Source organism: Benincasa hispida, chromosome 3 (genome assembly GCF_009727055.1).
Source record: "Benincasa hispida cultivar B227 chromosome 3, ASM972705v1, whole genome shotgun sequence".
NCBI classification, from domain to species: Eukaryota; Viridiplantae; Streptophyta; class Magnoliopsida; order Cucurbitales; family Cucurbitaceae; genus Benincasa; species Benincasa hispida.
Genome location: NC_052351.1, coordinates 70339218 through 70351361, shown reverse-complemented (window position 1 = coordinate 70351361; position 12144 = coordinate 70339218). Strand labels below are relative to the sequence as shown.

Below are 12144 nucleotides of genomic sequence, written 5' to 3'. Positions count from 1 at the left end.
TCTATGCGATTACTAGTCAATATATGCATTGTCAATGATATGCTTTTTAGTATGCGATTAGAGTAATGCGTGTCACAAGTTTCCTTGCACTGAAACCAAGTATAATTCCAACGTAAGTTTCTCAGAATAATCCGAGGGCGGACACAAGGATTGTTTTCGTTAATGCGTTTACTTTGTTGATACATGCGGACGTTTTGTACAATTAATAAAGAATTGGGGGTTTTATACAAGAATTTAAAGTGCGATAGAATAATGTGTTGAAAAAAATTTCTAACATAATATGACACAAAGATACAAGATACATGATACATGATATTGAGTTCGAGATTCGACTGTGAAGTTATACAAAGTTACGGGTATCTTGGATGGGGCAAGTATGGTATAGATGAATCAGAAATTAGAAGGAAAGAATATTAAAAATATCGCAAGCTTGTTTAATTTGCATTAAATATGTAACTAAGGTTCCGTTTCCCTTGACGTACACCTCTCGATGATCGCCGCGTTCCATATCTCTTATGGTGAAACGAGAAATGGTAAAGATGACGACTTGGCCAAGGTTGCTTCCATCTCTGGAAGTACTTCTCGCTTGTTTTAATGCATTTTCTTTCACCTTCTCTCGATACACAGAATAACATCTTCATTCTGCTCTCACAGGGTGAAGATGCCGTCGGAGCATTGCTTTAGGTAAACTAATATTTCCTTAACACAAATTAATTTACTACTTGATTCACTCTAATTACCAGGGGATTAGGAAAACATCATGGAGAAAAATTAATTATGGAGAATGAAATAGATAGAGATGACAAGTGGAAATGATCATAACATTAATACTACGATTAAGCGTTCGATACCATTATGTGAAATGAAATTATGGAAGGATGAATACACAGTTTGATGAAAAAGAGATATTCGAGGAACATACAGAAGGAGTCTCAACATCTTGACACAGATCTGAATGGAGGTTTTGCTTGTCGGCATGTGAAAGTAATGGGGAGGAGAGCTTCCCTCTCAGGCTTGCTCTTCCAGTGGAAGTGACCTTCGCACAGAGCTTCAACGGCGGGGATCGGAAGAATTCTTTGCCCGGAGACTCACCTCTCAGCCTTGTCTCGTGATTATCCCGGATCTACTTTGGAAGTCGCTCCGACCAGTCTCTCTCTCAGACTCAATGTAAACACATCTCTATGTATTAAAGTATATCTTTCAGTGAATTTGTAGAAGCTAATTATAGGCGAAGCTTGACTCTCTGGATTGTGGATCCCACTTTATGATTAAGGTAGTTCCTGAAATGGCGGAGTGAATATTTCTTCTGTTACACAATCAACACGTCAGAAATGCACAACTAAAAGCCGCACATTTGTTACACTCCTTCGCAAATGCGTTGCTCTTTACATCTTCGATCGTTTGCCCCCATGCGGTGTTGTTTTTTATTACCACATGCAGTTGAAATTGCGTTTATCGCTAAGCTCTTGATCGATTGTCGCATGCACCGTCATTGCGTTGATCATTTCTTCGTTCCTGAATGATGGGCACCATGCGACATAGATGGGTTGTTCATTTTATCTTTAAGCCATGAACACATGCGGTGACTGATCCTGCAAAACAGAATTGAAACATTCTATTCTGCCATCACAATGATGTTAGTGGGTGTATTGACGACAATTTATAATTCTCGCATTTCTTAGCCAATTTCTATACTATCGACGCAACTTTTCTTTCTTTTAGCTGCAATATCTAAATAAGACAGTATAAATAACTTGTATTTCTACAAGTTATCATACCCCCAAATTTAGATATATGCTTGTCTTCAAGCATATCTTCTACTAAGGCAATATTGCTAAATTCCTATCCTTATTTTACATTGATTGGTTGCTCCGAACGCTCCACCTAAGCAACATTACTTAACAATGCAATTTATTTTTATCCTTGATAATTCATAACAAAGCCCTACTTTATTCTTCTATACAACAAATCTCTTCTAAAAAATTCCCTTCTAGTTTTAAAAAGAATGTTTACCTCTTCTTGTGAAAACAACTTGATGCGCCCGGATGCGGTGATCTGATTTGCGTTATTTTATTAGAGACTATTGTTCATGGTTACACCCTTCGTTTTGGCTTGTTCCCACGGGTGTCATGCGAACATCCAACTATGGTTGTGTGCCAATCTCAACTTCAACTCTTGATTTTCAGCTAAGTTTAACTTTTGCCAATCAGAGGAGTTGTCTCTTATGCTCTTATTTTTTTTCTCTTTTCATATTGTGTTGTTCTTGGAAATCCACCTTCGTTTTGGCTTGCTCCCACGGGTGTCATGTGAACATCCAACTATCAGCAAGTTCCTTTCACAACTTAACTCTTATCAGGTTGGGAATGTTTTTGAGTTTCCCTTGCGTTGACATTGGAGATTATATGAAAATAATTTTTTTTCTTTTTTTTCCTTTTTTTATGATAATGAATGCACTTTCTTAAGGACCGCATCACTTGATCGCATCTGCTCAGACCTTCCCCACCCCCAAATTTAGAGATGCGTAAGGTTCTCATTGCGTTGTTTTGGACAGAATAGACAAACACTTAGTCAAAATTTCAAAAAGAAGGTTTGAGCAGAATTTTGAAGGATAAAAGGTAAAACAGTGCTATTGCTACGAATTATGTAAGTGTTAGTCAGAAAATACAAAGTATGAGAAATGTTATAAGTGTATGTATATGAATCATCATGGCAGCGCAATGAATAACACAAAATAAAAGATCAAGAACATCGCAATCATTGATAAAGGATGATAAAGAAAAGGCTAATGCATATGGAAAGAATTGTTACTCAATTGTATTAAAAATTAACTAAGTATACAAAGAATTACAAATAACGCAATACAAAATTGAAGCATGTAAAAAGAATCAATTAGCTTCTATACATAGAAAAATAAAGAATGAAGTAAAAATAAAAGAATGATTGCAATAAAAAAAAATTGTAGAGTTATTGAGGAGGAGGTTCGGGAGGAGGATTCTGATGAGGGACTCGAGGAGCTTCTTCGAAATTCAGATGCTGCTGCAAATGCGGAGGCACCATGGGACCATGAAGATACATTGTCAAAAAGTTGAAGTACTCATGGTTACGCTCTGCTAATTGCTTTTGGTTCAGGTGGATCGTGTAAATGTTGCGTTGAATATTGATCATCACCTGCCTTGTCATAGCAGCATTGCGTTGCAAATCTTCTACTCGCTTGTTTACCTCATTTATTCGCTGGTAGAAATAGTCATGTTGGTGAGAAAGAAGAGAATGCATATCAGCAAGTTCAACAGCTAAGGAGGCAATGGTGGGCTGTGCCTGCGATGTTTCGCCATTAACATTTTGAGGTTGGGCAGAAATGCCTTCACCCAAATCGCGTGGGTCATTAACATGTGGCGGTGGAGGGGAAAATTGCGGTGATGATGAAGGGGAGGAATGATCTACTGGATATATGGTGGGGGAATCAAGAGCTAGAAGAAGGTTGGTAAAATGTTCGAGAAGTGGGGAAGGAGGTTATACAGGAGGGCTTGGAGGGCGAATCACCAAAGGTAAAGGGTCAAAGGGTTCTTGATCTTGCATTGACGATTCTTGGACCTTTTCCTTTCCTTTGTCATCCTTGCGTTGTTTCTTTGGCTTTTGTTGTTACAGCACATTTAAATCGATGATGGGCCTCTTCAATGGGAGCTCGGGGCAATGGGAGGAATCTTTGAGGGGAATCCTCAAAATATTGATGTTTATGAGGCCATGAACTTCTGACATTGGCTCTTCCTCAATACCTACACCCAATGATAGGCATAAGCTTGAAACTATCCAATGATTTTATTACCCGACGCATGTGGGATGTCCCTCATCTGATATAATTCATTGATGTCCTTTGCGCTGAACGACACCACTTCCCTTTTCATGGTCACCGCATCTTTGATGCCATGGAGCCATCCATTGTAGAAGTCTCACACTACCGTTGGGATGATGATGGATGGGCATTGACAAAATGTTTCCCATCCATGTTCCAATACAATGCTTGTGATCAAGTTCGGTAGTGGCGTTGGTGCAGGGAAGAATCCAATCTCCATCATCATATCGTCATTTTCTTTCTTCTTTGATGGACGTCCCTTGACCAATGCGAACTCACTGCTTTTCGCTACTGCTTTTCCCTTTTCTTTCATCAACGCAAGGTGGGATTTTTGTTTTTGTTTCCTTTCCCTTTCCTTGCATTGTTCTTCCTTCTCCCACTCAGTAAGTTCTTTTCCTTTCTTCTCTCGAATGCATTTAACATTTGCTCGACGCCTCTTCTCCTTTTCTTCCCTCTTCTTCCTTTCTTACTCTTCCTCTTCTCTTATTTCTCTTTCAAATCCTCTCTCGAACTACTCTGAGGCCAGCAAAATGCGCTGTTTTTCCTCGAGCCTTATTCTTTCCTCTTTTGTCAATTTTGCGTTGTTGCGGTGCACCTTCTCATCTTGTAATTTTCTTCTTCGACTACCTTCTGCGATGATTAGTTGTTCTCGCAACATTTTCTATTGCTTTTCTTCCTCCTCTTTTCTTCTTCTCTCCTTTTCTTCTAAACCATCTTGCAAAATTGGCGGGTCGACTGTGGACCCTTGGGGCGGATTCTCCTTGCGACGACGCTTTACGGGGGTGATGTCATGATCTTCTCCATCATAAGTCGCAACCAAACTTAGTTGCGTTGTTTCCTCCTCGGGTTGCGCTGATTCTCTTAGTTGCATTGACTCCTCTTTATCCCCCCTTACGGAGGTGGACTCTCCTCGATTTCCAGGCTCTCAGCCTTCCTTCTCTTCTCTTCCTCCTTCTTCAGGCGTCTCTCTTCCCGCATGCGTTCCCTCTTCTCACTCGTCCTTCTTTCTTTCTTCTTGATTGGATGGGCTTCCTCATCTCCTTCAGCCCTCTTCTCTTTGATCTTCTTCTTCTTCTTATTCTCAACCATCTGAGGCTGCTTTTCTGCCATTACCTTCTCCAAATTAGCTCTGGTGGGTCCCTCATAGGATTCTGCGTGAGCAGTTTCCTCAGGATTCGATATTTCCAGAGCGATCCTTCTCGAAGCTTCCTCCGTCTCCTACTCCGAAGGTAGCGACTGATTAACAACCCCCGCTCCGGGCAGCCCTCCTTCCTTCTCCACATTACTCAAAATACTCCCAAATACCTCTCTATCATCTCTTTGCTTCTTTTTACTTTCAGAGGACAATGTTGGGAGTGGGGCACTCTCAGAGCTCTACCCTTCTCTAATGCGGAGTGATCCGGCTGCTAAAGGCTTCCGCTACGATTTTTCGACGATTCGGGGGATGGTTTATGATTGGGCGGCGAGACGACGGCTTGCTGCGAGGATTACTGTCTCTCGAGCAGTGATCTGGGCTTGTGAGGGTGATGAGGGTAAATAAGATGGATGGGAAGATTGGTCGGCCATGGATGAACTGTGTGAAAAAGTCGGGAAACTTTTAGGGTTTAGGAAGAAAAAAGTTTGGTAGTCTGGGTATGCAAAAGCTCTTAGGGTTTCTTTTCCACAAAAAGACACAAATAGACGAACTAAGATGGAGGAGACTGAATTTATCGGTTGGGCCTTGATGGATCCAACGCAAATTCTGTGGTGGCAGGCCTCGATGTACTAAAAAAGCCTGCCGCCGCGCTCCTCACATTTATGAAGTCGCAGAGAAGTATGTCCTTCATCTGCAAAATCATCATTTCTTTGGAAGCCTAAATGATTGGACTACTCTATTTGCAAAAAGAATTTTTCTTTGGTGTTTTATTCGGATGGGCGCAAGGTTAAGATTAACGCAATGCATCTATCAATGCAAATGAATCTTTACAGAGGACGGGCAACAATGCATGTATCATCGCAACACACCCCTTAACTCGATGCATTTCTGGAGGACGGGCGCACGGTATTTCTACTAGCGCAACACTACCTCAACATAGTGCGTTTTTGCTAAGGACGGGCGAAAAATACATACGAGCGCAACACACCCCTCAATGCAATGCATTTGAGTAGGATAAACGCAAAGTGTATCTTGTTAACACAAGATGCACCCATAATCGCAATGCATACCAGATGTGTTTTATTATTAAAAATTATTTTATTTATTTATTTATTTATTTTTCCATCAATGCAAGTCACGAGGACTTTGCGGTAATCAATTTCTGTTAATCAATCATTCACCAAAATTTAAGAATAACGCATTGAATACAGAAAAGTAAGGAAATTAAAGAGTGAATTAAATGAGACTTGAATTTCATAAAGCATTAAAAGAAAGTTTAAGAAAGCAATAAATAACAAAATTCATGAAGCAATAAAGAAGGTAATTAACAAAGCAAGTAAACATAGAATTTAGAGATATGGATCGGAAGACAATTTTCTCATGATGAACATAATCCACACCTCCGTAGGCGATCAAGCTTGCCTGCACAATGTCATTACGTGAGATCCAGGGGCTTCGAAATTGCTTGGCAGAGTTTCAGGTGTTCTATTGCGAAGTTCAGCTGCCAGCTGCCCTACTTAAATCTCCACGTTTCTGATTGAAGATGCCTGCGACTGCATTACCGCATCGTTTTTCTCAATATATTGCTTGAGCAGGGACTCCAATGAATTCTAGAGGTGGTTGAGAGGATGTTGGTTTACGGTTGTCCTATTGCACCCTGAATTTCTGATTGTGCGTGAATAAGGTGGAGGTTTCCTTCGATTCCCGAAGTTGCATGGTTCTAATGGCTTATTCGATCCTTGGCTGTGATTTCCTTCCCCAAACGAATTAGGTGATTCATCCAGACCAATTATAGGTGTTGCTGTCGGATTATTCTGGATAGCAACACACTTGGCGGGTGTACGGACCATTTCACCGCATGACCCCCTCCACATGTGGACGCAATTTAATTTGCGCCACGTTATGCCGATTGCATTGGGTTGCGCTATATGCTGTAGAGGGCATCCTTGATTAGCCACCAGTCGACTTGGAGAATAGAGTCACCGTGGCCATCCTGTGCGGCCATAAGTTGTCATGTAGTCTGCAGGTATAATCGGCATATGCGTCTTTTACTTTCTCTCAGAGCCTCTTCCTCGTACCCGTCAATCTACCAAGTCTTTCATATTCCACGAGATACGATCAAGGAACTCTTGCTTCAGTGTATGTTTTTCCTAAATCTCTTGCTGTGGAGCATCAGCAACAACTTGCGTTGATTGTTCAAGCGTTATAGAACGTTTCCATAAAATGCAATTGGTATTATCAATATGCAAACAATTCTTCACCAATCTTATAATCGCACCCAAGCGGTGCTCAGAGTCTCGTTATCCATCTTACTCAAAGTTTTAGCACATCCTTCTTATCTTCTTGTGTTGACTTCCGGAGGGAAAACTTCTTCATAATCCATTCAACCAACTAGTCCCAGAATATTCATTTGTCTCCAATGAATGAAGCCCACCTCTTAGCCTCATCCTCAAGGTGTAAGGAAAGATGTAAAGTCTGATACCTTCTAGTGCGTCAGGAATGGAGAAGTTACCGCCATTTCGACAAAACTGGTTAGATGGGTATCGGGTCCTACCTTTAGACCCCTGAATTTCCTCGTATTCTGAATCATTTGGATCATGACCAGCTTTATCTCGAATCTTGCGTTCTCCTCAACTATCGGACGTGAAATTCCAGGCAAGAAGTCATAGAGATTAGACATCGCATACTTCCTCATTGGGATATTGCGGTCAGCGGCAAGAAAAATGGGGTCTTGCGCTGGCCGGTTTACCTCTTGATTTACTGCGGGTGCTTCATTATTATTGTTATTTTCTGCCATATTCACTCTTCTATGCCTTGCTCTGTTCTGGTGGCCCTGGTGCGAAATGTACGCTCGATCTCTGGGTCAGCTTCGAATTATAGATTAGTTCCAGTACTCATAAACTGTCAGCCTGTTCCTCGCGTTAAACAGACAGTACAAAGAGATCAGTCTTGCAAAATATCACAAAAGTACTCAACACTTACCGTTACTAATCCCCGGAAATGGCCCCATGAACTTATAACACTAGAAATTGATTTCTTTTTATGCATGCATTGTGCCATAAACTTGACATGGTGTTTTTATATCTTACAACATGTGAACAAATATGAGTATGAGTGAATGAACAACAAGCTGATTATGCAATAAACTTGTTAACATAAAAATGGAATGTTGTGCTATGTTATTACTCATGCACACTTTATGCGATACTACTTCTAAATATATGCGTTGTCAATGATATGCTTGTAGTATGCGATAGAGTAATGCGTGTCACAAGTTTCCTTGCACTGAAATCAAGTATAATTCCAATGCAAGTTTCTTAGAATAATCCAAGGTCGAACACAGAGATTGTTTTTGTTAATGCGTTACTTTTGTGATACATGCGACCAGTTTGTACAATTAATCAAGAATTGGGTTTATACAGGAATTTAAAGTGCGATAAAATAAATTGTGCTGATAAAATAAATTGCGTTGAAAACAAAATCCTAACTTAATATGATACAAGATACAGATACTGAGTTCGAGATTGACTGTGAAGTTACACAAAGGATCATAGTATGCGATGGAAAATCTTTATGGATGCACCAGTAATAGAAGGAATAATTAGTAAAAACATCGCAAGTTTGTTAATTGCGTTAAAGATGTAACTAAAGTTCTGCTTTCCCTTTGCGTACACCTCTCGGTGATCGGACACGTTCCCATATCTCTATGGTGAATCAGGGATAAACGTGACAAACGCAAGGTTGCTTCCATCTCTGGAAGTACTTCTCGCTTTAGTTAACGTATTCTTCCAACCTTCTCTTGATACGTGGAATAACATCTTCACTTCTGCTCTCACAAGTGAAGATGCCGTCGAGCATGCTTTAGGTAAACATAATTATTTCCTTAACACAAATTAATTTACTTACTTGATTCTTGCTAATTACCCAGGGGATTAGGAAAACATCATGGAGAAAATGAATTATGGATGAATGGAAATAGATAGAGAGATGACAATGGAAATGATCATAACATTTAATACTACGATTAAGCGTTCGATACATTATGTGAATGAAAGATTATGAAGATGAATACAAGTGATGAAAAAGATATTAGGAACAAATACAGAAGGAGTCTCAACATCTTGACACAGATCTGAATGGAGGTTTTGCTTGTCGGCATGTGAAAGTAATGGGGAGGAGAGCTTCCCTCTCAGGCTTACTCTTCTAGTGGAAGTGACCTTCGCACAGAGCTTCAACGGCGGGGATCGGAAGAATTCTTTGCCCGGAGACTCACCTCTCAGCCTTGTCTCGTGATTATCCTGGATCTACTTTGGAAGTCGCTTCGACCAGTCTCTCTCTCAGACTTAGTGTAAACACGTCTCTATGTATTCAAGTATAACTTTCAGTGAATTTGCAAAAGCTATTTATAGATGAAGCTTGACTCTCTAGATTATGGACCCCACTTTATGGTTAAGATAGTTCCTGAAATGGCAGAGTGAATATTCCTTCCGTTACGTAATCAACCCGTTAAAAATGCACAACTGAAAGCTGTATATTCGTCAGACTCCTTCGCAAATGCATTGCTCTTTACATCTTCGATCGTTCGCCCGCATGCGGTGTTGTTTTTTATTACCACATGCGGTTGAAATTGCATTGATCGCTAACCTCGCAAGCTCCTTGGCCGCTGCACACCTTAACAACGCATCATGGAAAAATCCATCAACTCATGCATTCATGCTTAGCTCCAATGCATAGTTTGTCCTTGGCTTCAACACTTAGCCTCACACAACCTCTACAAGCCATGGTTGCCACACACACAATGCATCATACACCAATGATTCCCAACACCAATGCATGCCTACTCTTGGCTTCTATAATTCACCAATTTTTCACTTAAACTATTTAAAACTCACTTGAGACTAGATTTTTCCATCACTTAGAATTTTCTTCCTCCATCTTCCTACTTTCTTTACTTCCTTTCACAACTTTACTTTAACATATCCTTAGTCTTTACATAGCATGCCTATTACTCATTTATGTAGAAAAGATGGAGTACGGGGTTTACAAAGGGTTTATTAACAATGTAAATCCCGCCTAAAAAATTGGAGCCATTGTTGGGGGACCAAGGAAACTAATTAATCAATTTTTGATTTCTTTTTTTAAAAAATTGTTAAAAAAACTGTGTGCGATCTAATTTCTTTGTTGTATGAACCCCTCCTCAGGGAGTTCCTTGCTTGACTTTGTTGTAGATATAGATCGTGAAAAGCGGTGACTTCAAAGGGAGCAAAGAAGGATAAAAGGATATGAAGAGTTTGAGGAGAAAGTTCAACAAGAGCAAGAGGACCAAAAATAAGAAGAGAGAGTCTTAGCCTAAGAAGCTAGAATGAGTGAAGAAGCTATTGCATGCTTGTAGCAAATCTATCTAATTCACCTTCCAGGCCAGTTCCTAGGTAGGGGTATTCCGTTTCCGTCAGCTTAAATACTTGATAGTTGGTAGAAATACAAGTTAATGTAGCCTTTTATTTAGAATTGTGAGGGCTAACAAGTAGAATATGCGTTGATAATACTAAGAATTCATGTGCAAAGTGAGCTTGCGTCGATCAGCACTGAAAAATCTCGGCTAACCCAATATTATATGTTATTTGGTGTCAACATGTCTATTTTTATAGCTATTGCAGGAATTGATCGCATGCGTTCATCGCATGGATGTTGCGGCTATTGATCGCATGGATGTTGTGGCTATAGAGTAATAACCATGATAGTAGTGTGATCATAAGGTTGGTGGAATGCGATGGTACTTCGGAAAATAAGCATGAACGCATACCTTAGAAGTAGCAAAAAGATGATATTGACATTTCACCTACCGCGCCGTTAGTGGCAGTGATTCAGAGCGGGACCATCAATGCTGTCGGCGATTGAGCTCTATAAATAGAGCCTTAGAGCCCAAATTCAAGGCATTCGAGCTTCTGCCTTAAGGCAGATCCTTGTGATCATAGATGAGAGCATGAGCAAGACCTTCTTTGAGAGTTCTTCATTTCTTCAACCATTCCGAGTGACGACCATAGCTTTGCTGGAGATAGATCTCGAGAAAGACTACTCCACCGCCCATCCATGACACCACCGACGCCTTGACATACATCTGATGGAAGCAAGAGATTGCCTACGTCTAGCCCTCCATCTCTCTTTTTATCTATGTATTGTATTACATTTTGGCTTAAGACATTAATACATTTTGTAATCAATGCATCTCTTTATTTCCTTGGACTCCATCTTCATTAACTTCTTCTTTATCATCCCTTACTTTCATTGCAACGAACTAAGTAAGATTTCAAGAGTTATCGCATACTCAATCATGTGGCATAGAGATATGAAGCATGTAGCAAACCACCGAGAGTTGTGCATTGCGCAAGTATATTGAGTTAATTCTCTTTGCTTAGTGTGAGGCTATCACAATGCTTGTCTATGAGCTGATTAGTTGTGACTAACTGCCCGAGAGAGTAAGTAGTGTAACTCACTAAGCAAAGTAAGCAGTGTTCCTAGAGATAGGAATAATCTTATGTTCAACACAACCATGGGTTATAGAGATATAAGCATGTGGCTGACCACTGAGAGGTGTACGACTCATTAGTATGGCGAGCTGGGATTACCCTTGCAATTAAGCTTAATGATGCGGTGAATTTATCCCTTCCACCATTTTATCTATTTTTCCATGCATCTTATTATGCGTTAACAATTGTCGCGTCTCTACCAATTCTCAGTCATACTTCCATTCCTCAATCTGTTTAGTTAGGAGTAGGAGTAGCACATAGTCTTTTAACTTACTTATTCTTTTATTCATCATCGTAAATGCATTGCTTCGCAACATTTAGTTACAAGTCCCTGAGTTTGACCTCGAATCACCCCGAGAAACTTGCGATCTCGTCATACTTGGCAAGAAAGCAAGAAAACTTGTGATAGGAACCAATGATCATCGCATACACGATTAATGCATATTTTTCAGTTCAACGCATGATCATCAACGCATGGAGATCAACACATAGTATAAGAACATGCATTACGTATTTTCCTCCTATTAAGTTTTTAGCGCAGTTGTCGGGGACTTGCCAGCTAATAGTTTGTTAAGTTTTGTGTTTTCGCAAGCACCCCTTTTAGTCTTGGGCGTATTGTAGCTTGTGCGACC

General features: G+C 40.2%; 1 protein-coding gene across 1 annotated transcript; it reads right to left on the bottom strand.

The window, feature by feature from the left end:
* Nucleotides 1-2964: 2964 nt before the first annotated feature.
* LOC120073694 lies at nt 2965-4960 on the bottom strand. Its single transcript, XM_039026495.1, has 2 exons — nt 4756-4960; nt 2965-3467 (listed from the first exon to the last, which is right to left on the bottom strand). Exons 1-2 carry the CDS (start codon nt 4958-4960, stop codon nt 2965-2967), a joined length of 708 nt encoding a protein of 235 aa, XP_038882423.1.
* Between the last annotated feature and the right edge of the window lie 7184 nt (nt 4961-12144).